Source organism: Corvus moneduloides, chromosome 2, assembly GCF_009650955.1.
Source record: "Corvus moneduloides isolate bCorMon1 chromosome 2, bCorMon1.pri, whole genome shotgun sequence".
Lineage (NCBI taxonomy): Eukaryota > Metazoa > Chordata > Aves > Passeriformes > Corvidae > Corvus > Corvus moneduloides.
Window position 1 is genome coordinate 72345206 of NC_045477.1, and position 23436 is coordinate 72368641.

The following is a 23436-nucleotide window of genomic DNA, read 5'->3' on the forward strand; positions in this document are numbered from 1 at the left end:
AATAACTGTTACTTTTAGGACAGAATAATTAAACATTCATTGTGTATAAAGATGAAAAAGGAGAAAATCCTATTAGGAAAACAATATTAATCCATTTCTAACCTATATTTCCCTGCAAACTTTGTTTCCTAACTGCTGGGGCTTTTGATGTGCAACAGAGTTGTACAAGAACAAACACAACAAACAGAATAGGCCCGAACTTTCCAAACTTGTTTTTCTTTTCATTTGGATAGATTTAGTAACTGCTGCATTAGCCAGGTATGGGCTGCAAGCAAGGTACCAGGCACACACACAAAGTCTCACACTTTCACCTCCTCCCTTATAATCCTGCCTGTCTCTGCTCCCACCCCCATCTAGAGACATAACTCCAATAATAGAGCTCGCTCTCCACTTCTCTGCCCTCCCACGCGCACGTACCGGCACTTCACTCCCGCAAGCCCTCACCCAGCTCGCCAGTGATGACTGCCTGCACAAAAGCACTTACCCTGCTGCTCAGGTCAGCAAGCAGCTACGGAAAGGTGATGACCTGAGCTGAAGGATAAAGTTCTGCGTGCCGGCCATTAGCGATAGCCACTTTTGTGAGAGCATTTGCCTTGCAGATCAGCTATATCTGCTGCACAAGCGAACACTCCTCTCCAGTGCAGCCAAGAGATGCATCTATGACTATTTGAAATTGTTGTGTGCCACAGCTACGCATCTGGCATTTCCGGAACCTAGAAATGAGTCAGCCTCATCCGATACACCTTTATGGGTGCAGGCGTTTTTAACTGGTTTTACTCCAGGAGGTCATAAACATCTGAACATTTAGTTTTAGGAGGAAGAGAGAAGAGGAAAATCGCAATAATGTCTTGCCATAGAACGGTGCTTTGCCTTCACAGGAACAGCAGGCAAACGGGCTTAGGACTCTTAATTACTTTAGGTAGATGCCTATTCAAAATCACTCTCCGGATCCCCAAGACGTCTTCTGTGCCATGCTCTGCTTCTTCTTGCCCCATGGTGATCAATAGCGACAAATATCTAGGCAAGGCTCTGGGCTTAGGACGTAACAGCCTCATAGAACAGAGTTGCCGAGCGAAGAGCGGGGAAAGAGGAAAACCCGTTCTCGGCAGCCCCGGCAGAACGGCCCCGAGCGGAGCGCGGCCGAGCAGCGCGCGGGGGCGGAGGGCGCACACGCCCCGCCTCGGGCAGAGCGAGCGCGGCTCCCGGCGGGGCGGGGCCTGGGCCGGCTCCGCCGCCGCGGGGGCGGGCGGGGGGCGGCCGTAGCGGGGCAGGGCCGGGGCGGCGGCAGCGCCGGGCGAACGGGCGGGGGAAGGAAGGAAGGAAGGAAGGAAGGAAGGAAGCAAGCAAGCAAGTAAGCAAGCAAGCAAGCAAGCAAGCAAGCAAGCAAGCAAGCAAGCAAGCAAGCAAGCAAGCAAGCAAGCAGGGAAGGACGGACCGAGGGACGCGGCGCCAGGTCGGAGGAGCTGCGGCCGCGCCCGTGCGTGTCGGCGGGCGGCCAGGATGGATCGCCACCAGCCCGTCAGCCGCTACCAAGTGGTGAGTGCGGCGTCCCCGGCGAGGCCCCGCTCTCCTCCCCCCGCCCCCTCGGGCCGGCGCGGCGGGGCACGGTGCGACCGGGGCACCCTTCCCCCCGCCGCCGCCTCTGCTCCCTCGCGCGGGGGTCTGCCAGGGGCCGGGGCCAAGCGTGGCCCGTCCCACGGAGGGGCTCTGACAGCCGGGCCTTGCTCGGGCGGCGGGGGCTGCCTCCTGGCCCCCCCGGCGGGCCCGGCCTCGGTGGGGGCGGCTGCCCGGCCTGCTCGGGAGGCCGCCTTTGCCCGCCTCCCTCTCCCCTCCCGCCGGCTCCCGTGCGGCCGGTCCCGGCCCGGGCTCGGTGAGCTTTCCCGGGCGCCTCCCCGTGCTGGGAGCGGGTGGCGGCTCCTGGGAGAGCGCGGCCGAGGAGGAGAGCGGGGTGCGCCGCGCTGGTGCGGAGCAGCCGGGGGAGGAAGGGGCAGGGGTCCTTGTCTCTGCTGAGTACGTGCCGCGGAGCGAACCTCTGAAACCTTGTGATTTCTAATAGCCCGTAGCTGTCTGGCACAGGGATAGAGTGCAAGGCCTATGTGAAGATTAGAGGGAGGGAGGGAGGGAAGTGTAAAATGCAGGGGGGAGACTGACCTTCAGTGTGTTTGTGTCTGTGTACGCACATGCACGAGCACACTCTTCTCAAGAACAGTCTGCAGCTTTGTGGGTCACTGGGACCAGTTTTTCTTTCGTTCCTGAGCTTAACCACAGAAGTAATCATGTAGAATACAAAGATTTTCATCCTGCCCGAGTTGATTGTCCTGCCCGAGTTGATTGTCCTGTTTGTTTCTTGCATTCGTTTGTTTAATGTCAGTTACATAAATCTTGCAGTCATTAGCTTAATGTCAGTTATACTCAAAATATATAAGCTTTTCTAGTTATTGGGTGCAAAAATGACTTAGGTGTAGTCAATCTCCATAAAGTTTCAATTTTATCCTTAAGTTCCTTGTACTTTATGGCTTTGCTATGAATGTAAAGATCAGGAGCTCTGAAATCTTTGTTACTCTCTGTGATTCTAATTTCTACTGCAATCTTTCAGCTAATTCCTGAATTATTTATCTTAGTGTTTGTGCTTTACAGCTTGAGCAGTGAAAAGAATGTCCACAGAAGTAATCACACTTCTGTGCATATGTGAATACTGGTACTTACATTCAGATTGTTCCTAGGTTATGATTTAAGAAAAAAATAATAGGAAACACCTTTCTTGTATTTGGAATATTTGTTTGGATAGTCTTACAGCATTGTGGATTTCTGTATGCTTTTGGGCACTTAGATACAAGGATTGTCTTTGAGCTGATGAACACGCCACGCACCCTGTGACGTATGCCTTTAGGATGGTAGTTGGCCACCAACTGCTTTGTGGGTCAGTGCTTTCTAGCACACTTCTTTTCTTGCACTGTGCTTCCATAACTTGAAATCAGTAGAAGTCCTAAAGTCATTCCTCCTTCTCTGCAACAGAGAAGGAAAATGCTGGCAGAGCATTTTCTCGAGAGCCTACAAACAGTATCTTCCCTGAGGCCTGAGGTAACCTGGCCATGTTTTAAAAGGCCTTGAAAGCATATGTTATTAAAGGCCAGACAGGTAGAAGGGAAACTTTAATTTCATTACTCAGAGAAGTACAAAAAAAACCACGTGAAGAAATAATTTGTCTCTGTAATATTTTTATCTTATGCTTGTTAGGAACTTCCAGTGGTGGTGCTGATGCCCAGCTTTGGGTAAACACTCTTTGGTGTGGCCTTCCAAAAGGGCTTATCTTAATGTTTGACTGCATAAGTTGGCCTCCTCAGTTTGCTGTGTATATTAATCTGTGTAGTCATTTGTTGGAAATCAGTCTGATGTGCTCTAGAGTTTAAAATACAGCCTTACTGATTACTGTTCCATAGGAAGGAGTATATGTTTTAGTTTCTTTGTTATATCTGACTGCTGGAGATAGACATTTTTATAATGTTGTTTACTTACTGTTTTGGGTCAGAGAAAGGAAGGAACAAGGCAATTGCAGATATACTTAATTAGCAGCTGATTATTCAAGCATGTGATCTTAAGTGTTGTGATGTATTTGCTTACATAATGACTGTGATAGGTACGAAGCAGTAGATCATTGCAGATTTTATGGTTGTGTCCTAGTTTTTAAAGACAAAATATAGGAAAAAAAAAGACTAAATATGGCTAATATCACATTTTATGAATGTGTGGTGAATTTACTTTTATGAAATCTGGCCGGTTCTGCTGTGTTCACTGTATTTTTTTTTTCCTTTTTTTCTTTCTCCCATGATTAATAATAAACACTTTTTGGCCCGGCTTGTACCCATTCTGCCTTTACTTCTAGCTGATCTGTTTGACTCTATTCAGGGCAAGTTCTCTTCTAAATAGAAAGATTTCTAGGTGTATCTTATTATCAAAATAATTACTGACTTGTGTTTCTGTTCCTAGCAGTAGCACTTCAGTGAAGTTGAAGGAGCTATCTTTCTCTTTTTATTTGTGGTTTCTTCAAGTAAGTTAAACTAAATCAGACTTTGGATTGACAGGCAATTTAGTTTAGAGTTTTATCTCAAAAAGCCAATTTTATGACTTCTTATGAAACAGAGAATGTCTCATCATAAAGCTGTCAGTTTTTCTTATTTTTATCTCTGTTGGAGATACATTATGAAGCCTTAGAGCTATCTTGTTCTTCCTTGTGTGTATGCATTTTATTTACAAAGCGGTTTAAAACTGTTCTAACTGGGCAGCTGTTAAAAGCTGGTACTTGGAATTGCAGCAAAGTAAGTGTAGTGAGCAAAGAGCAGGCAGTACGTCAGCATTACGTAACTATCTGCCGCGGGCATGTGTGATTTGTATTGCTTTCTGCCCCTCCTGTTTTGTCTCTCTTCGTAGGGCAAAAAGACAAGTAATTGATGGGTAAGAATTTGTCATGCTTCCCTGCAGGAGTATGACATTAGAAGTAAATTAGCCAACCTTTATTGTCTCGCTTTACTTCCTTTTTTCTTTTCCTTAGTCACTTGCATGACTGCATTCCTGTTGGTAAATGTGTCTTAAATTTTACATTTGACATTCCTTGCAGGTATAAGTCAGTTCAGCTGTATCATGTACTTATTGCTGTATTTTTTCTATTTCTTCCCCTATTCTGCTCTTCGCTGGATTAGGCATCAACTTTAGGAAAATTATAATAAAAATTCTTCAGTAATCATTATTCTGATTGTTTTTACCTTCTAGCTTTTTGTCATATGACCTTAATAGCATTACTATCTTGTCTGAAACATCTGCTTCTAGTCCAGCCTGTTTGCAGAAAAAGTGATTGCAATGATGCTTTGTGAATCTGTACTGAAACAAAGAAAAGGAAATGCAGTTGTTTTCTGCAGCACATAAAGCTGAGAGAGCAACTCAGCATTAAAGCTTGAGATTGCCTGTTTTACTTAGAAATGTGGTTTTCCAGCTAACTGAGTCATGATGGAAGGCTTCACGTGCATGTGAGTGATGTAAGCACAGAAATTGTATTGAAGGCTGCAGGACTTACCAGCTTTACTGCTCATAAGTTATAATAACCAGTCTTTCTTGATTAAAGTTTTGGGTAACCAATTTCGGGTCGGGTAGTCTTGAGTCTTTGACTTAGGGTTTGGTCAGAGCTAAATAGGTAAGTGGTAAAATGGGTAAGTAACAAACTGATTCGGGTGGAGCCGAAGGCAGCTGTCCACAGGGATGTCAGTTCAGCTGTTCCTGGACTTGCCATGCCACTGTAGCACTTGGGTTTGGTGGGGTTTGTAAGTGATGTGTGAGGCAAGACTGATGGCAGCCTGCTGGCACTATAGAGGGGTAAAGAAATTGTGGTTTTTAAAAGGGATGTCAATCTTGTATGAGTGTGAGTTGTGTGTGCTTATAGAAATGGGGCTAAGAGATGAAAATTTGTACTGTAAACACTATAGGAAAACACAGACTCGGATAAGGCTTTAATTTCTGTATCTGTTACTTGCATTGTTGCTGACTCTTTACTCTCCCAGTGTTACTTGGTTATAAACCTTGATCAAAGTCAAGTTGTCTTTGTAACTCTCATGAAAGTCAATCTACACAGGAAATATGAAGAAAGAAAAATGCATTCCCTCTTTCTTTTCAGGGGATTGAGTCTAATAGTGATTGGCAAATAAACTCCCAAATATAGGTAATGCTATGGCTTTGACGTAAGACCACTAGCTTATATCTATATATCTACTGTATTTTCTACAGTATTTATTGTCTTAGGAAAAATCTTATGTAATGGGTGTTACTGAACAGCTCAAGCTAGCTTAGGGAAATTCTGTTGCTTTCCACAGATATGAGGTGATGTCGTAACTTGAAGATAAAATTCTGCATCTGGAGGGCTAAATCTATAATACTGAAAAGTACTGAGGAAAGATGCATTAACTGATAAGTGTCACAGTTGTTTGCTTGTGACAGTTGCAGTGATATTTTTAGTGATATGAGCCTCAATTGCAAGAAGATAAAATTTTTCATTGCACTGACTTGCACGACACACCTAGTACAGACTTTTAATAGCTTAGAAAAGCAAATGAGAATCTCCTGAAATGAGGTAAATGATGCTTTCAGACAGTGATCTGTCCTTGCATCAGTTGTTTTTTGGAATGTAATAATAGACATTTTAAATTTTTAATTTATTTTTGTAGCCCTTACCTGTGACAAATTTCTCTATTAAACAGTAGTCTTTTTCTTGAAGGAATAGCTTTACTTTTTCATAAACATTTTTTCCCTATTTTTTAATGAAGAATCTTGCCACAAACAAAGAAAAAATTATAAATGTTGAGAAATTTGCAGATGCAGTAGGGATGTAGTTAATACTTAAAGGACTACATTTTACTGGGTTTTTTTTTGGGTTTTTTTTTCCACTTTTTAGTTAAGTTTCTAAATACTTTCTCATTTTATACAACCAAGGAAATAAACTTCAAATCTCTGTATCCATTGCTCCTAAGTAAAGGTGCTGAGGTACTGGACAGGTACAATACTTTTTGTATAAATTTAAAGCAGGGTGGTTTAACTGTGTATTGCCATTACTATCTGATTTCTGAATCTCTTGGAGGGCCACTGACATAATACCCTGCTCTGCAGCTGATTCATGGGAGGAAACCCTGGCTTACACCAGGAATATCAGTGGTTACAGTAACTTTCTGGGTTTTTATGTGGGCAGTTTCATTTCTTTTAGGTGTGGGCATAGAATGACCTAAGCAATTTTGCACACAAATTGGCTTAGTTTTATAAGGTACCAGTTTTACCATACTGAACAACAAAAAAAAGAAGAGTATGTAGAACCAGCAAAATGTACCTGGGTTGCTCCACTCAGGTTTTTCACCAAAGGTCTTGGTAGGCCAGAATCTAAGGTTGGATCTGTGCAAAGGTAGTACAGGAGGAAAGGCTGGGAACAAAACTGGCCTTTCTAGTGGCAGCAAGATCTTGGTGTGGCTGAGCCTATCTTGTGAAACCGGGGGATTTTTAGGTTCTTGAAAGATGCATGAAAGCTCAAAGAAAGGGGTACCTGATCTGTGCAGTGACATGAAGTCATGTAATGTAAAAAGGCAGCTTCAGGCTGTGGCATGCATGTCACATCTAGTAAGTCTTCTAATCCTAGTAGGAAAGTTCAGTAACATGAATAAAATGATTTCAAATAGCAAGGTTCTGAGTAGGAGTCAGTTGTGTTGTGGCCAAACTAGATGTTCTTTCCATGGTATTTTAAAAAGGAGAAACTGTAAACCCTTTCTCAGCTTGTTTGTATCTGAAAAATGTGGTAGGGACCACATCAGGATAATGTCAGAAATCAAGCAGTACATTAATACAAAATATTAGTAGATGGAGAAAATGAGTTACTTTTGACAAATGTCTAATTATAGGCGTATTTTGAAACTCTCTTCCCAGAGACAGTGTTGACAAAACAAGGAAGATTTGGCAACCAGTAATGTCATCACACCTAACTTTGTGAGACCTCAGTGTTCAGTTTACAGTAATAGGTTTCAGTATTTTCTAAAGTTTCATAGCCTCAAACCTCCCTCTAGATTTCTAGCTGTTTTGGAAAGGGAAATGAACAAATAGACATATACCAGTACACTCAAATCAGGGAAACCATTTTCAAATGAAGAAGAAAAATAATTCTACGAGATTGAGTAAAAAAAGAATGAAAAAAAAAATAGGCAACTTGTTAGGTTGGAGAGGCACTGCCAACTTTTCCTACTGAAACTGAACTACTTCAGAGCCAAAACTGTGGGTTTGAGCTGCCTCAGGCTTAGGTCTCCCACTTCCTGGGCAAGTACTGTCACAAGTAGCTGATTTTAGTAAATTGGGCACCCCCTTCACCAGCTGTGTTTTTTAATGAGAATGACTAACTTTTTCTGGTTTGTGCTTAAGTCTTGTCAGGCACTCAGAGCATGTCTGATTTACAGTGAAAGTGAAAAATATGTTTCCTTTTTAACATTTACCTGTTTATTCCACTTAAGTATTGTTTCCATTATTGTAGGCGAAGATTAGCCTAAACCTGAGATAGTCTAACTTTCTCCTCAACCACTCCATAGCCAAAACATTAGATATTGAGTCATCCCCCCACTACCTCATCCATGGCTGTGCCTCCAGCTGTGTTTGGAATGCACAGAACAATTTAGAAGAAAATCCTCCAATCTTTGAGTGGTGTAGACACAGTAAAATCTGGTTAATAAGCTGTATATTGCTTTATTTTTGTTTGTAAACCTATCTTTCTTTTTCTTTAGTTACTAGGTGCTGGGCAGTGATTTGTCACCTTCTTACTTGTAAAAAGTGGGTTTCCTGTAAAAAAATGAAGAAAAAGTTGGTCTCCCCACTATTGCAGGGTAACAACATATGCACAAACATAGGTTGTCTATTTTAGCTTCGAACAATATTTTACCTGTTGAAAGTAATCCTGTAAATGTTCACTGATTGTTCTTGTAGGGGAGGTCAGAATCATGTCCTCTGTAAAGATGTATATGTAGCTTGAGCTATTGAACATGCTTTTTGCTTTTCCCTGATTTATCTGAAAAGGTTATGTAGAGCAGCCCTAAGGAGAGGTTATTGAAAAGAAGATACTTACAGTAGCAGTTGTTTCCTTACTGCAGGGAAGAAATTTAGGGTTCTTTTAAAGTGGCACAAGCACATGGTTAAGCTTTGCTTTGGTAATGGTTAGTGTAATTAACACTTGTCATCTTTGAGGAATAAGGGGCACCTTTGGTAAAACATGAAACAATTGGGATAGGGATCTTGGCTGATACTGAGGCCAATTGTCCATTTTGATCATGGTACTTAAGAATCAGTTGGGGTTTTTTTTGAATTTAACAGAAACAGTCCTTAAGGTATCTTTCAAGGAATGTACTGAAGCATTAAGGCTCTTAATTGAATCTCCAGAGTTGTGGTCATAAAATTGACTTGCATCAAATACGTGGAATAAATGGTTAGGAAAAAAACTTGCACAAACTGTTTGCTCTTTAAAATCTGTTCCAAATTCTAGAATGAGTGCATAATTCAAATAAATGAGCTGGCCACTAAAGCCCTGCAGTGCTGGGCCACAGCTGATGTTGAACGATGTGGCTTGTGTTCCTTTCTCACCTGCCTCAATGTCTACTATTTTTTTTTTTTTTAATTTCCTCCTGAAAATACTTTCTATGATTTAGTGATGGCACTGATTTGGTCGTGTTCTGCTGTCTTCCAAAGAGGTGAACTTCCTGGACTGCTGCTTTTTTGTTTTGTTTAGATGCCTTATAATCAACCAACCTGCTGGAAAGTGCCTGCTTTCAGATATGTGCGTCATCTCTCCGGCAATTGAGAGGTCCAGAGAATTGTCCTTTGTGCCATATATTTTGTAGGATTGCTTTAAAATGCTCAGTCAGCACTCTTTTAACAGTAGGGTTGAAAAAATTCTCAACTACCTGTTGGGACATAAATGTGTTTTTTTTAAAGGAAAGACCTTGAGTGTTTATTAGTGTTATGTGAGTTGCAAATCAAAATGAAAATCTTTTCAGTAGAGTCTGTTCTTGCAATTCACAGTAAGTGGGTTCAGCTGGTGTTGTGTATGTGTGTGTTTTTTTTAAGCTGTTGAAATTTGTCTGTAATATCTCTGAGTTGATGAGCTCAACTACTCCATTTCCAGTTACTAAGAAAGTGAGTTATACTGAAAAAGTCGAGCATGATTGACCCGCTAATAAGACTAGAGTTTGGTCTTATTGATTAATAGTATCCTCTGATTTATATTTTATTTAATTAATGATTTAATTTTGGGCTACTGAGTCATATTGTTGAGTAGGAAACTGTTCTGCTTGGCTGGCTTTATTTAAGTACACATGGAATAAAATTCTTGGGTTGTCGATTAACTTGAGACTTTTAAAGTTTTTTATAGTTTTTCTGAAGGATTTTCAATGACACTTATTCATGGGACAAGAGACACAAACTTGAGTCCTTTTTTTCCTACTTCTTTCAAATCATGGCCTTGAGGTGAAACTGTATGCTGCTTTAGCAGTTCAGTTTCCATAATACATCTCCAGGAAGAAACCTCCCTTCATCTTTGTTACTCCCTTGTAAAATAAATTTATCGTTACAGCATCCTCCTGCCCTGTCTTTAAGAAGCTTTTGTGCTTGAGCTTTCCCATTGTACTTTAAGTGAAATATGTATAACATATTTAGAGCTTTTATTTAATTAAATTTTATTTAATTTAATAAAATTTTTATTATAATATTCAGCTTTTTCAATCTATGCTGAATTTTGCAGCCCAAATGCATGTAGGCTAAAATGGAAGCTGAAACTAATTGTTGAATAGTGAGTCTGCTCTTTGTGACATTTCCTAATTTTACAGGCTTTCCTGTTCCCTCTACTTTTACTGTTTACTTGTTGTGTCTGTTCCGTGTGACTTGAGTGACCAGGATCTACTTTCTGTACTGATTCTGTAAAGCTGCTGCTACGTAAAGACATGACCTGTGACTGCTGGTTTGCTGAAGCTGTTGGTTAGTGGCAGCTGCCAGCAAATCCCGATGCAACATTGTCCATCATTAGGGAATATAGTGAGAATGAACAGGAAGTGTCATTGTATGAAACACAGGATCTGTCCGTGTGTTGGGTACTGTACGCAGTTTTGGTTGCTCACGAGGGGAGCTACAGAAAGGAAGGGGAAGCAGACTTCTTAAAAGTGGTCTGAAATGGGTGGTGGGAGTTGGAAGTGACCAAGGCAGTGGGGTAAAGCGGTTGTGGAGCTGTTATTCACCAAATTGTGCAATATGAAAATTGTAGAGTGCTCATTGAGATTTGATTTAGAAAAGAAACTACACAAGGAGAAGCAAACATATGTAGTTTGTTAATACACAAGATTATACAGGCAGATTATATTAGCAGATTCAAGAAAACAAACTCACGTGCATCCAATCCGTAACAGACGCAAGCGGAATAGGCAGAGATGTACACTTTACCAGCTGTAATGGACCTGCTGTGAATATTGGGGAGTCTGAGGAAAATGGATGTCAAATAAGTGATTAAGGCTCGTGTGCTGGTGATTGTGTTGGAGACAGAACATGCCCTTAGACTGACCTCTGGTCTTGGTAACACGCTTCTGTTTTGCTACTGAGTTTCTTCTATCCAGAAAGTGTTCAAGGAGGAAAACCTCATTTTATACTTTGTTTACAGAATTTAGACCAGTTCCTCAAGCTGTTCTCAAGTTACTATTTGACAAACAGAAGGCTACATGATAGGTGGTAATGTTTTTAGTAACGTCTGCATTCTGGAGTAGATCATAACTGCAATACCTCTTTGTGTACAAGTTTTAGAGTAATCTTTTAACAACTTTTTTTTTCCTAGAGTTTTTTTATACTCATGTGTGAAGATTTGAAAATGTTGGTCCCAGCCATTGTTGTTATTAATATTTAGAGACATCAGTTTTTTGTTGGCAAATTTATCTATTCCTATAATTATGCAATAGGAAGAACACTAGGAAACAATGCCCAATTCATAGTTTTACAGTAAATATGAAGCATGTATCTGTTTGGATCATACCAAAATTCCAGTATTCAAAATTATTGTGGCATAATTCTCAAGTAGACAAGAAACCTTCAAAAAAGGTGGAGAGAAATGGATATACTTTAAAGAATAAGCTCATAATTCTAATATCATTAGTCTTAGAACATGTACTTTTCTGGGAGAGTTCACACATTCACACCAGGTACATTCTCATATCCACTAATAGCTCTAATTTTACTGTTAATGGGAGGGATTGGAAGGAATACATCTCAATAGAAGCCATAGGGAATGAATGCAGATGTGTATGTTGCGCTACTAAATGTGTAATTAATTGGTTAAATCTGGGTTATAATCCATGTAAAATGAAAGAGCAAGTAAAATGTTATATGTGAGGTCGTCACTGGGATGGAAAGAGAGACCTATCTATACAGATATATCTACACACACATTATAATGTTTTTATTTTCTTTTCCTTCATGAAGTCCTGATCACCATTGTTTTACTTGGTTTATGTTTTTTTTTTTTTTAATCAGACTTACAAGATTCTTTTAAAAAACCTTGAAAAATTCAATAGCCTAAAGATCCCTAGTTAAAAGATAATTAAGATAATATAAGTATCACTTACATGCATGTGAAACACTTTCACTTGCTACAGATTACTTTATTTTTGCACAAGGAAATTCACTGTGGTAGAAAAGCCATTCTCTGGCAACAGCATTCAGTATAAATCTCTGGATTCTTTTCAGTTGAAGTTTGCCGCCAGAGGTTCTGGGTTTCCATGGTATCTAATCCCTGTTTGACAGACACACTTGGTATTTCTACACAGCTGTGGAATGGCAGCAATGGACTTCTGTTCAGCTTTCCTGCTTCTAGTTCAGATTTTACATGTTTGACCTTCTGACATATTAACTGCTGTTGAAAGCATTCTGCAGAGATGCCTCATGAAAAAAAAAAACCAACAAACCAACCCACTTCACTTTCATGAAAGGATATTGTTAGATCTGGGTGTTGGATGGTTGATGCTTGCCAAGTGATGGGATGGTGAGGAAAAGAAAATGATGTGCATCTGTGCAGTCAGGAATTCTAATCAGATTTAATCACTTAGTTTTGAATACATAAAAGTGAAAAGTAGCTGAAAATTTCATAGTATTCAGTGTTTATTAATCTGAAGTCTCACTAGTCTTTAGAGGATGTGGTTTCTCTGGAGTGCTGTGGCTGTGGCCAGGACTATATTTCAGCAGAGCATGCATTTGGTAGTGAACTGCAAATAGTTGCCTTCCTGATAGCTGGTCTGCATGGATTCATGGTAGATTGGTGTTAAAACATGCATTTGAAGAAAAAGGCATGTTGTAAACTACCTTATTTGTGGAGGATAAAAACCAGATACTGAGGAGAAAGCTAATAAGTTAAAGTACAATGTGGTTTGTTTGGCTTATTTTCTCAAGAATTCTTGTATTCTAGAAAACTGTGAAATACTTCTTTCAAATAGTTGTTGTGGATATGTTTTTTTTCCAAATAAACAAGAAGATATAAACATTTATTTTGCAGAAGGATTTATTTATCTCTTCTGCTCTTAAAGTTATTCTCGAAGTGTAACTACAGAATATTGGTTTTAGTTTCGATTTTTCAGTGGCTACCAGTGACCTAAATCAGAGCCAATTGATCTTAGCACTTGCCTGCAGCAAGTTTGCTGATGACACCAAGCTGTGTGGTGTGGTTGACATGCTAGAGGGAAGGGATGCCACTCAGAAGGACCTTGACAGGCTTGAGAGATGGGTGGGTACAAACATCATGAATTTCAACAAGGCCAAGTGTATAAGGTCTTGTGCCTGGACTGAGGCAATCCCAAGCACAAACACAGACTGGGGATGAACAGATGAAGAGCAGCCCTGCTGAGAAGGACTTGAGGGTGTTGGTGGATGAGAGGCTGGACATGACCCAGCCATGGGCACTCACAGCCCAGAGAGCCAAATGTGTCCTGGGCTGCATCCAAAGCAGTGTGGGCAGCAGGGCCAGGGAGGGGATTCTGCCCCTCTGCTCTGCTCTAGTGAGACCCCACCTGGAACATTGCATCCAGCTCTGAGGTCCCCAGCAGAGGAAGGACATGGAGCTGTTGGAGTGAGTCCAGAGGAGGCCACCAAGATGTTTAGAGAGATGGAGCAGCTCTCCTATGAGGAAAGGCTGAGAGAGTTTGAGTTGTTCAGCCTGGAGAAGAGAAGGCTCTGGGGGTACCTTATGGCAGATTTCCAGTGCCTAAAGGTGGCTAAAAGAAGGCCAGAGAGAGTCGTCTTACAAGTGCATGCAGTGACAGGACAAGGGAGAATGGCTTCAAACTGGAGGAGGGAAGGTTTGGGTTAGGTATTTGGAAGAAATTGTTTACTGTGAGGGTGGAGAGACGCTGGAAGAGGTTGGCCAGCAAAGCTGTGGGCACCCCATCCATGGAAGTGTTCAAGGCCAGGTTGGATGAAGCTCTGAGCAGTCTGGTCTACTGGAAGGTGTCCCTGCCCATGGCAAGGGGATTGGAACTATGTTATCTTTAAGCTTCCTTCCAACACAGACCAGTCTGTGATTCTATGAGTGGTGATTATGGTTTAATGATATATGTTTTAGGTGTTTTTCTAAAAATAAAAAAATGATAGTATGAGCTGTTGATACTATTAGGTGGCATTCAGAAACAAGAAACAACATGAATTATTTTTCTAACCGGTTCAGAATCAAATTTTATTTCAAGATTTATTTTTTTTGTCTTGAAAATCCCAAGATTACGATTTTGCTATTAACAGATAAATAAATCTTATTTTTAGACTAGCAAAGCTGAAAAATGCAGTATGTGGTTACAAAACAAGCATTAAATTTGCAGCCTCTATTTGTTCAAGTGAAGTTATTTTTATGTAGCAAGAGTTGTCTGCTTTCAAGCCTCATTTGTGGAGAGCAGTTTAGTGCAGACTTACAAATCACTACCAGTAGGCAAGTAAGTGTAAAGGGATCTGAATTTTTCAGCAAAATGAGAGCATCAGGTGAAACAGATGTGAGAAGCTCCCTGTAACCTTAATGAAGATGATAGCTTTTTTCCTAACCCATTGTTATATTTACTGTAGTTACCCACCTATCATATTTACAATGTTATGATTTCTGTGGAATAAATACGTGTGTACCAGTATGGAAGATGTCATGAATCTAATGCAGAATTGCCAGAGTTCTTTTTATGCACTGCACTGGCAATCTTGAGTCTGTCATGCCTTTCCCTCCAATACTAGAAGCTACAATAAATGGATATTTTTTGTTGACCTCTTGTCATAATCTGAAAAATAGATAATAGAAGGCGAAAGTAACTTCTACCAAATGAAGAAGATAAATCTCAGATGCCAAGAGTTCCTTTTTGTGAAGGAAGTGTATCAATGGACTGTTTTGCATACAGAGGTTGAACTTGGATGATCTACTTGATTGCCTCTACAGTTTTACTTAAAGCAAAATATTAGGTCCAGCATTGTGGAATTTCTGTGTATTGTAATATTGTTAGTTTTAATACAGTTTGGAAGAACCCATGAGGGTTCACATACCCATGACCCATCATTATGAGGTCAAAACTGGAGGAGTCAAAGCTTCTTCAAAAACATAATTTCATTTGAAGGGTAGAAAGAAGGATATGTTAAAAGTGCTTTGTAATTTATGATTGCTAATGAGAATTTTGTGTAGCTCTGTGGTGCCCCAGACAGAACCATCACTGCTAAAATTTACCTAAAAGTCACATTTTGACAAGATGAGCTTGTAATAAAGGTATTAGAAGAAACAGGAGAAGAAAGCTGGCTAGTTGTTTGGGGTTTTGTTTTTAACTTATATGGCAGTATCCCCTGCATAATTTTGTGCTACACTAAAGAAATTATGTACGCAGAGCAAAAAAAGCATATGTTTATAAATAAAGGATTTTTAAAATATCTGCAATATGCTGTTGAAGTTGTGTTGTAGTAATTTTATAATGTACTGGTTTCCATAAATCATATTTTGTGAAAGGAGTAAAGAGCAGCTTTTGAAATGTAAAATCAGGTAACAGAAAATGAGTGGTGTTTTTACACTGACTAGAATTAGCGTGTTCTACTACAGTGCACTTTATCAGAGAGCATCATTCTAATCTTGTGTACGTATGGTACAGGTGATATAAGACATGTTATTATATCCTTTTCTCCTGATTTTTTTTTAAGTGGCATAATTGAATAACTTGCCTATATTGCCACTCTTGTACAACTAGTCAGTTCATCAGAAATGAAGCAAACTGTTTAGCCAGGAAAGCAAACATCTGTAGGTCAGGTAGTTACTACCTGCAGATAGATGAAAAGTGTTCTGTAGAGAATGAGATCTTTTAGTTTTTATTTTGATAAACTTAAACATTTAAAGTATCTGCATCAGTTCCCTCAGTAAAAGCTTCTGTTCTAAGCACTTTCTCATGGGTCATGTTTCTTTGTAAGCTGTCAGCTGATTTCATATGTTGCATCTGATTACTTTGGAAATAATTACACAAAATAACAGACTTAAGGAAATCAATTGTAGAAGGAATAATTGTGTACATTGTGAAAGAATAATTTCTTTTTTTAAAGAAATTATTAATGTAAAACTAGAAAATAAAGGTAGCTGTATTTTATACAATATTTTGGTGCTGAAAGGTCTGGCATTGATTTTAACTTCTTTGGAAATGAAATAGTGAATCACTGTTCTGTAGATCTTTTCTGGGAAAGAAACTAAAGATAGTGTTGGGCAAAAATCATATGAAGGAAACAATTATGTTTTCCTGTGCTGTTCACCCTTTAGTAGTTACTACAAGATTGAGTTGTTGTCAGTAGAACAGCCATTGCTCCTCAATTGATCTTTGAACTTTACATGTTCTAACACAGATACATTTTGAGAATACAAGCATGCAATGTACTGTAGTTTGAGGGCTGCAAAAGCAGAGATTGAAATACTGGCATTAACAATTTAAGAGTAATGTGTCTAATAGCAAAGTACTCACTTCTTTTTTTCAGTAAAGCTCCATACAGTCAGCCAGATACCCCAAGTACAGACTAAAACATGAAGGAAAAATTTCAGTGTCACCAGCTTTTAAAATGTGAGGGAGGGAATAGGGGAAGGTACCAATTTACAGTTGTCTGTGGTTTAATAGGTCTTGATAATTGTTTTGACCATGATCTTGACAAAAGCAGCTATATTGCTTACTACCAAATAATGGTTCATTGAGGGCTTGGGAGGGGCTGAGATGATGAACTGTAAGTTTTCCTTTGTCCTTTAATTAAAAAGTAGGCAAAATATTCTTCTGTATTAGAAAAACAAAATCTTCTATACTGTTTATATACTTTCAATGTTAAATGCTGCTTCAGGTGACATTCAAGTACATAGCATAAGTAATGCCTTGAAACAGACATTTTCTGTTCTTTTCTGGGTGTTTTTAGCTTGGTTTCTATGGCAATGAAGTCTATGCAGAATGTCAGGCCTCTTCTTCCCCTGTCTCCAAAAATAACTTCTAAATTTACTGCCAGTAGAAGCCAAAATTAAACGTGAAGGGGGAGGCTTAGAGGTAGTCAGATTCCTCCTGGTTTCAGGGAGGCTGGTGATTCCAGAGAGGAGAGTGCTCTGTGTAGACAAGACAGAGTTGCTTCAAGACAAAAATGATATAACTGGTGCTGTCTACCCTGCTGGTGTGGGCAAAATTTCCAGTTTACTGGGGCAAGTTCTGGTGCAGTTGTGGGGTTTTGTTTTGTGTTTTTTAACCCAGCGAAATTGTCCTCTGAAAGGAGCTGAAGTTACTGCCTTGAGGAGAGAGTAGAATACAGGACATTTGAACAAGAACTAACAAAAGCTGGTTTGTGTTTGTGGAACAACTTGTGTTTATTATTCTAGCTGTAAACACTCAAGCTACTTAATCCAATTCTTGTGATTTTTTTTCTTTTCTTTTTTTTTTTTTAATTAAAGGGTTCAGGATTTTTCTTTAAGTTGCTGCAGCATTGGGATAACCTTGGTGCTTTTCAGAATTTCTGAGAGGCCTTTATAATAGAAGAGAGGATAAACAGAAATACTTGGTTCCTGAATATAAGTCTTACAAAATAAAGACACTTTGAGTGAACTAAAGGGTATAACAGGTCTCTCTATTGTATGGAGCCCTTCGGATGGAATTTTTCCATTGCAGTTGCTTTAACCATTGAATGACCTGTTAGCTTTGTCTTTGAAGGCAAGAAGTCTCATGTACATGCTCTTGTCTGATTTTCATGTTAACTCCATCGTCTACTAATTACTCCACTGTTAGTATATTGCAGATAATTTGCAGTAAAACAGCTTTCAAAAAAGCATGTAGGAGGTGTAAAATTAAATTTCTGGGGAATGGCAACGTTTTTTGTTTGGTTTCTTTTAGGAGTAATCTCTGTATCTTCAGAATAGTGATAGCACTTACTGTGGCATGGTAGGGAAAAAAAGTTGCAGTGATTGAAGAGGAGGAGGACAGGAGAGGAATAATGAAAGTAACAAAGATCCATTTAAGTTGGCTTTACTTTTTCCCCTGCCCAAAGACCAGGTTGTTGTGGTGGGGTAGTCAGAACTACATACACATCCAAAATGAGGGTAAGTGTAAGAGCTATTAGTGTAAGAACTATGCCAGTCATGTATTTTTTGTATCTTAGCTAATCAAATGATGGTTTTATTGAAAAATGGGCTTATTTTGTCTATGTCCATTGCAATACTGTATTGTGAATGATTGTACTTAATTTAGAACCATAACATTTGTAGCTCTCAGCTTGCTTTTCTGGTCTGTTCAACCTTTTTAGAGTTGAGTGGTTTGTATTCTCACTTGCTTTCTGTATCCCAGCATATATTAGGTTATTTTGAAGTGTTTTTGTTTTCTTTGGCTTTAACTACTCTAAATGGATAAAAATACTTCTCATATTACTGCTACTTCTGGATTACTGATTAGGCATTAAATGACCTGATTGCTCAGGACCCAGAAACCCTCAAAAGCACCTATAATTTCTATTGAAGGTGACCTCCGAGCGTCAGGAAACATTTTTTTCTTTTTTTTTTTTTTTTTCTCCTTATTTTTAGTAATGTGAAGGTGACTGAGCACTGAAACAGGTTTTCTGCACAGCCTATGTAGTCTCTATCCTTGAAGGTATTCAAAAGGCGTTTGGATGTGGTCTCATACATCCAGCTGTAGGTGTCTCTCCTTGAGCAGAGAGGTTGAACTAGATGGGCTCAGAGGTCCCTTTCAACCTCAACCGTTCTGTGAACTTTGATATAATCTGCATATGAAAACAATTTGGAGTGTTACACTGCTTAATAAGAAATTTAGCATTCTTTCTTCTCAGAATGCACTTTTTCCAGTAACCTGATTGTACTTTGCCTAATAGGAAATAATTGTAGTTCTAGTCTTAATATTTGTTACTGAAATAATATTTTTCTGTAGCGTGTTTGTAACAAGTACCAATTTGAAATTATAGCATTCTTCTTTTAGATATGTAACTTAATCTTATTTTTTGGTCTGGGTTTTACATGTGGTGCTTCAGTTGTTGCCTTCTAGGCATATAATCTTGTAGTTCACACTACTGGAACTAGCACTTTTTAAATTCCAGTACTCTTTCTTTTTAAAAGCTTTATACATTCTAGCACTATCAAGTTAGCTGAAAGAGTCAAAAATATCTTCTCTAAGAAAAGATATTAGCTGCTGGATCTGACAGTTTTAATCAACATTCTTCCTTATCTAAATTCTTATTTCTGCACATGCTTTACTGGACATGTCTTCTTCAAAGCTGTATCTTAATCAAGAAAAAAAACCAAACAACCAGCAACTTGAAGTTTTGTTGGGAAAAGTTTGTTTCCAGAGTGTAAAGAAAAGCAGAATATTTTGAGAAGTCTTAGAATTTGCATGGAGAAGCTCTTTGACAAGATGTAGGAGAATGAGAGTCCCAGTTACAGAAGTAGAAATGTGTGTTAATTCTTTCTCTTCCAGATAAATACAATAAATAATAATATTTCTCACCTGATGGGTTTTAAAATAGATTAATACATTTTATGACTGTATATAAGAACAAAAATATAATGGTATTAAAATATTCATATAGTAGTATTTTGCCATATAGTAGACATGGAAAACTCCAGATTTCCAGTAAACATGGAAGACTCCCTGAACATCACTGAGAAGAAAACCATTCCCGGGGATAAAAAAAAAAAGGCAAGGCAGTTAAGTTAATCTTTAGCTGATTACTTAAAAGAATTTAGCTGGACTACTTGAAGTGGTCACGTGCTGTTTTGTAAATAATTTCTTTTGTTGATGGCAGTAATCTTGTCTCTCTTTGAGCATGTCTCTGCAAGTATTAGGTTGTCATGGGAAGTATTCCCTGAATGCCTCTGAAATGTGTGTGTTTCTCTCCTAAGCTTCACAATGAGGATGACTCCCCAGAGCCTTCAGCAGCTGAGCAGCCTTCGACGTCTGCAGAGACTCCGCAGCCTCCGCAGACAGCAGCCTTACCTGAGGCAGATACTTCCCCTCCACCTTACTGTAGCATAGCTGTGGAAGCAGCTGCAACCTCAGGTATTTTTCTTGCACAGCAGGTTGTCAGGGACGAGTGTGTATCAATCAGCCCTTGGTTCCAAGTGGTCTGATGCTGCCATGTATTTTTTTTTTCCATGCACACAATTGCAGTAAAAAGCTGTCCTTTGATGTGCAGCCCTTTGGTTTGTTCAGAAGAAGCATGCTTGTAAATTACGCTGATTGTTCCAAATTGCTAGACTAAATGGATATTCGTTAAGTAGTTTAATAGGTTTTATTTAAGTCTGCTTGTAGTTCATTTCCACATTTAATCTACATCTTTGAGTAGTGCTCCATTATTAGACCTCATTAGCAATTTTCATTGCCTCTTTATAAAAACCCCCTCAGATTTCTTTAGTGTGTGACATGGTTTGGTGACAATACTGCCATGAAAAGGTTAATTTTACTTTAAAGGCTCTTGATAAAACTTCTCATGAAAAATGAGTAATGGGTCTCTCATCCATTTATTCACTGCTCCCTTTCTTAGGAGATTGTGACTTTTCTTGCGGATACGGGAGACTTAACAGCAGGCAACATCGAAGTTCCTGTTTAAGTAAAATTGCATGGATTTGTGTCTCCCATGTGCCAAATAAATACTTTAGGAGTAGCTACCAACCTAATTTTTTTAATGTTGGTTAAAAGAACAGTTTCCTCTCCCTGTTCTTTGAGACAGTGTTTGCAAGTATAATACATAGCTGTGTGGAATTATCCCTATATATAACATCCTTGTGTTGGTGTGCTGACAAATCTGTTAACCATGTGATCTGTGCTGACAAATCTTTACCGTGTAAGCAGCCTTGTAATGAACTACTGCTTGCTTTAGGAGGAAGCTCAAGGCATATTTTAAGTACTTTTAATTAAATGCTGTTAATAATTCTATTCTATACAGTGATGTTTTACTGTTACAACACAGAAGAATGAAGTCTGTGCTCCATTTTGATGGAAGGAATATTTTTAAAAGAATGTGTTGAGATTGAAATCTTGGAAAAACTGATTTTCAGAGAGCACCTGGAGTTGGCAACCAGGCCACACTAATAAGAATACAGCATGGCTGTTACCAGACTGAAGTAACAGATTGATAATGATATTTAAAAGCTTTTTCTTTTTCAATATTTTTGTGTGTATGTCTTTTGTATGATTGGATAAAAAGCATTTAGTTGGAATGCCTAGGGATATAACTAAACAAATATGATTTTTTTTGTTCATAAGTTTGTTGACTCCTTGCCAGTATCTGTGTTAAGGTTTCTGCCTTGGGTAGCCGCTGCGGCGTGCGGAGGTGGTGAAGTGCCATGACCTTCCCAAAAGTGTCCCCAGATAGAGGGAGCTGCTTTGGCGCTGAGGCCGAATGCAGGCACAGGCTCACACCCCCTGGGTGGTGCAACCACTCAATCACACGTCCAAAGGTGGCGATCAGTGGAAAAGAGGCGAGAAGGGTCTTTTGTATGGGGTTCCAACAACGAGGGTTTATTCTACATGGGGAGGGTCCAGGAGCAAAAGACAAAATGGAGGATGAGGGTGCAGGTTTCTATATGGGGCTGGTGGGGGTGGGGAAAGATCAGAACTGATGGTTTGAGGGCAAGAAGGCAGAGTGATGGTGGAACAAAGGTGCAACAACCAATGGGGAAGTAGGAGGGGTGGGCAGGAGAACAGAAAGCACTGGGAGAACCAGGAGAGGGGAACTTCCTAGATGGGGGCCAAACAAGGTATAAAGGGGTGGGGACCAAGGGGCCAATCCAGAATACAGAAACAGCATATATCAACATAATGAAACAATGCATTGTGGGAAAGCTCCTTGTGCTCACCACAACCTTGGGGGGTGGTTCAGGATTTAGGGACTGTCCCACCAGCAGACCTCTTTTGTTCCTGGGCCAACTGGCCCACTGGTCCTGACCAGTGCGGTTTCATACACTGCAACATCTCCCCCTTCTTTATTTAAAGACAGGGCCTGCCCCAATTATTTGTAAAGTAGCCTCTTGAAGCAACCAAACAAACATACAAAAATAGAAATTATCAAAAGGACCCACAGAGCAAGTCAGAGCAAAGAATTCAGCCACCCTTTCAACCCCCAAGGTCCAAAGAGCTCTTCAAACCACTCTGGTTCCTTTTCCACCTGCAGTTTTTTAATATGGTCCTGCATTTCTTGAGTTGTGGCATGGACGCCCTTACTATGCGATGAGAGGTTGAAGCAGCAAAGCCCTTCAAAATCTTTGCAGCCATGTCCATGGGCCAGTAGCAAAGAATCGATTGCGGCCCGATTTTGGAGGGTCGCGTGCCTGGTGGTCTCTTCGTCTTCAAGGACCTGACTTAATGCATTGGATGTCAGGTTGGCCTGCTTGCCTAACCAGCGTTCCAGGTGGGAAATCTCCTCTAATGCTTTCGCGATGGCCACCCATGGCAGAAAAAGGGTGACTGCCACTTTCTTTACCCTGGACCAATCCACAATTGCATCATTGCAGTTTGGATCTAATTGTCTTAGGTCTCTCTTTTGGAGACCCAATTCACTTTGGTGTCGCCAATTAAGAATTTGAGTTTTGTTTGGAGCTAGTAGAGAAAGCCGGCCAAGCATGCATGGTCCTCCTTGAAGGCAGGATGGAAGCCCTGCCCATGCCCTATCTCCACAAATTAAGAACAAGCCCAGTTGGAGCACCTTGGGTTTATTGGTGGACGCTGAAAATGTTTTAGTGGTATGATTGCACCACTCTTCTGAGTTATAAGCCTTTTGTACAGGATTTGTCACGTTCTGTTTTCCAATTCCCTTATAAAAGAAGTGGATGCAATAGGGAGCTTCGGAGGACCCCAGCAGATCCAATTCCTGGGGCTCCTCTGGTGCATGTTTTAATGTCTTTGCCCATACATCCCAGGTGTCACACGGGCTAGGTCTCTTCCCCGTAGGGGATATTCACTCAGAGATAGGGGTATCCCCACCAGGCACAAGGACAGGGGATTGTCCACACTGCCCATGGACAGGCACCATCAAGCTGTTAAAAGTTTTTCTTTTAAAAATATTTTTACAAACTTTAAAATGCAAATATCTTCAGTTTCAGTCTCTGTAAAAAAATATACTTTAAAGGTAGATAATTATGTGCATGTGAAAGTTAATATTCTTGACATCTTTCTGGTTTGAAAATAAATAACTTTTTTATTTTGAACAGACACACACAATGAGTTTTATCCTGTACCACCTCCATACAGTGTAGCTACCTCTCTTCCTACGTACGATGAAGCAGAGAAGGCCAAAGCTGCAGCCATGGCAGCTGCTGCAGCTGAAGTTGCCCAGCGAGTAAGTGATACAGTTCTGCTGTATTTCAGTTTTGTGGAATGTGTTAGGCTAATTATTTATAAC

The 23436-nt window shown here is 40.0% G+C and overlaps 1 protein-coding gene across 3 annotated transcripts in view; it reads left to right on the plus strand.

Moving 5' to 3' along the window:
• The first annotated feature begins 1306 nt into the window (after nt 1-1306).
• Nucleotides 1307-23436, plus strand: part of NDFIP2 (Nedd4 family interacting protein 2) — a 47278-nt gene continuing 25148 nt past the window's right edge. For 2 of the 3 annotated variants that reach the window (XM_032100016.1, XM_032100017.1), the window contains exons 1-3: nt 1420-1536; nt 19940-20096; nt 23246-23373. In XM_032100016.1, coding sequence (XP_031955907.1) covers nt 1501-1536; nt 19940-20096; nt 23246-23373 — 321 coding nt within the window. In that variant the 5' untranslated portion in view covers nt 1420-1500. Of the gene's footprint in view, nt 1326-1417; nt 1537-19939; nt 20097-23245; nt 23374-23436 lie in introns of those variants that run through there. The other variant, XM_032100018.1, reaches the window with a different exon arrangement.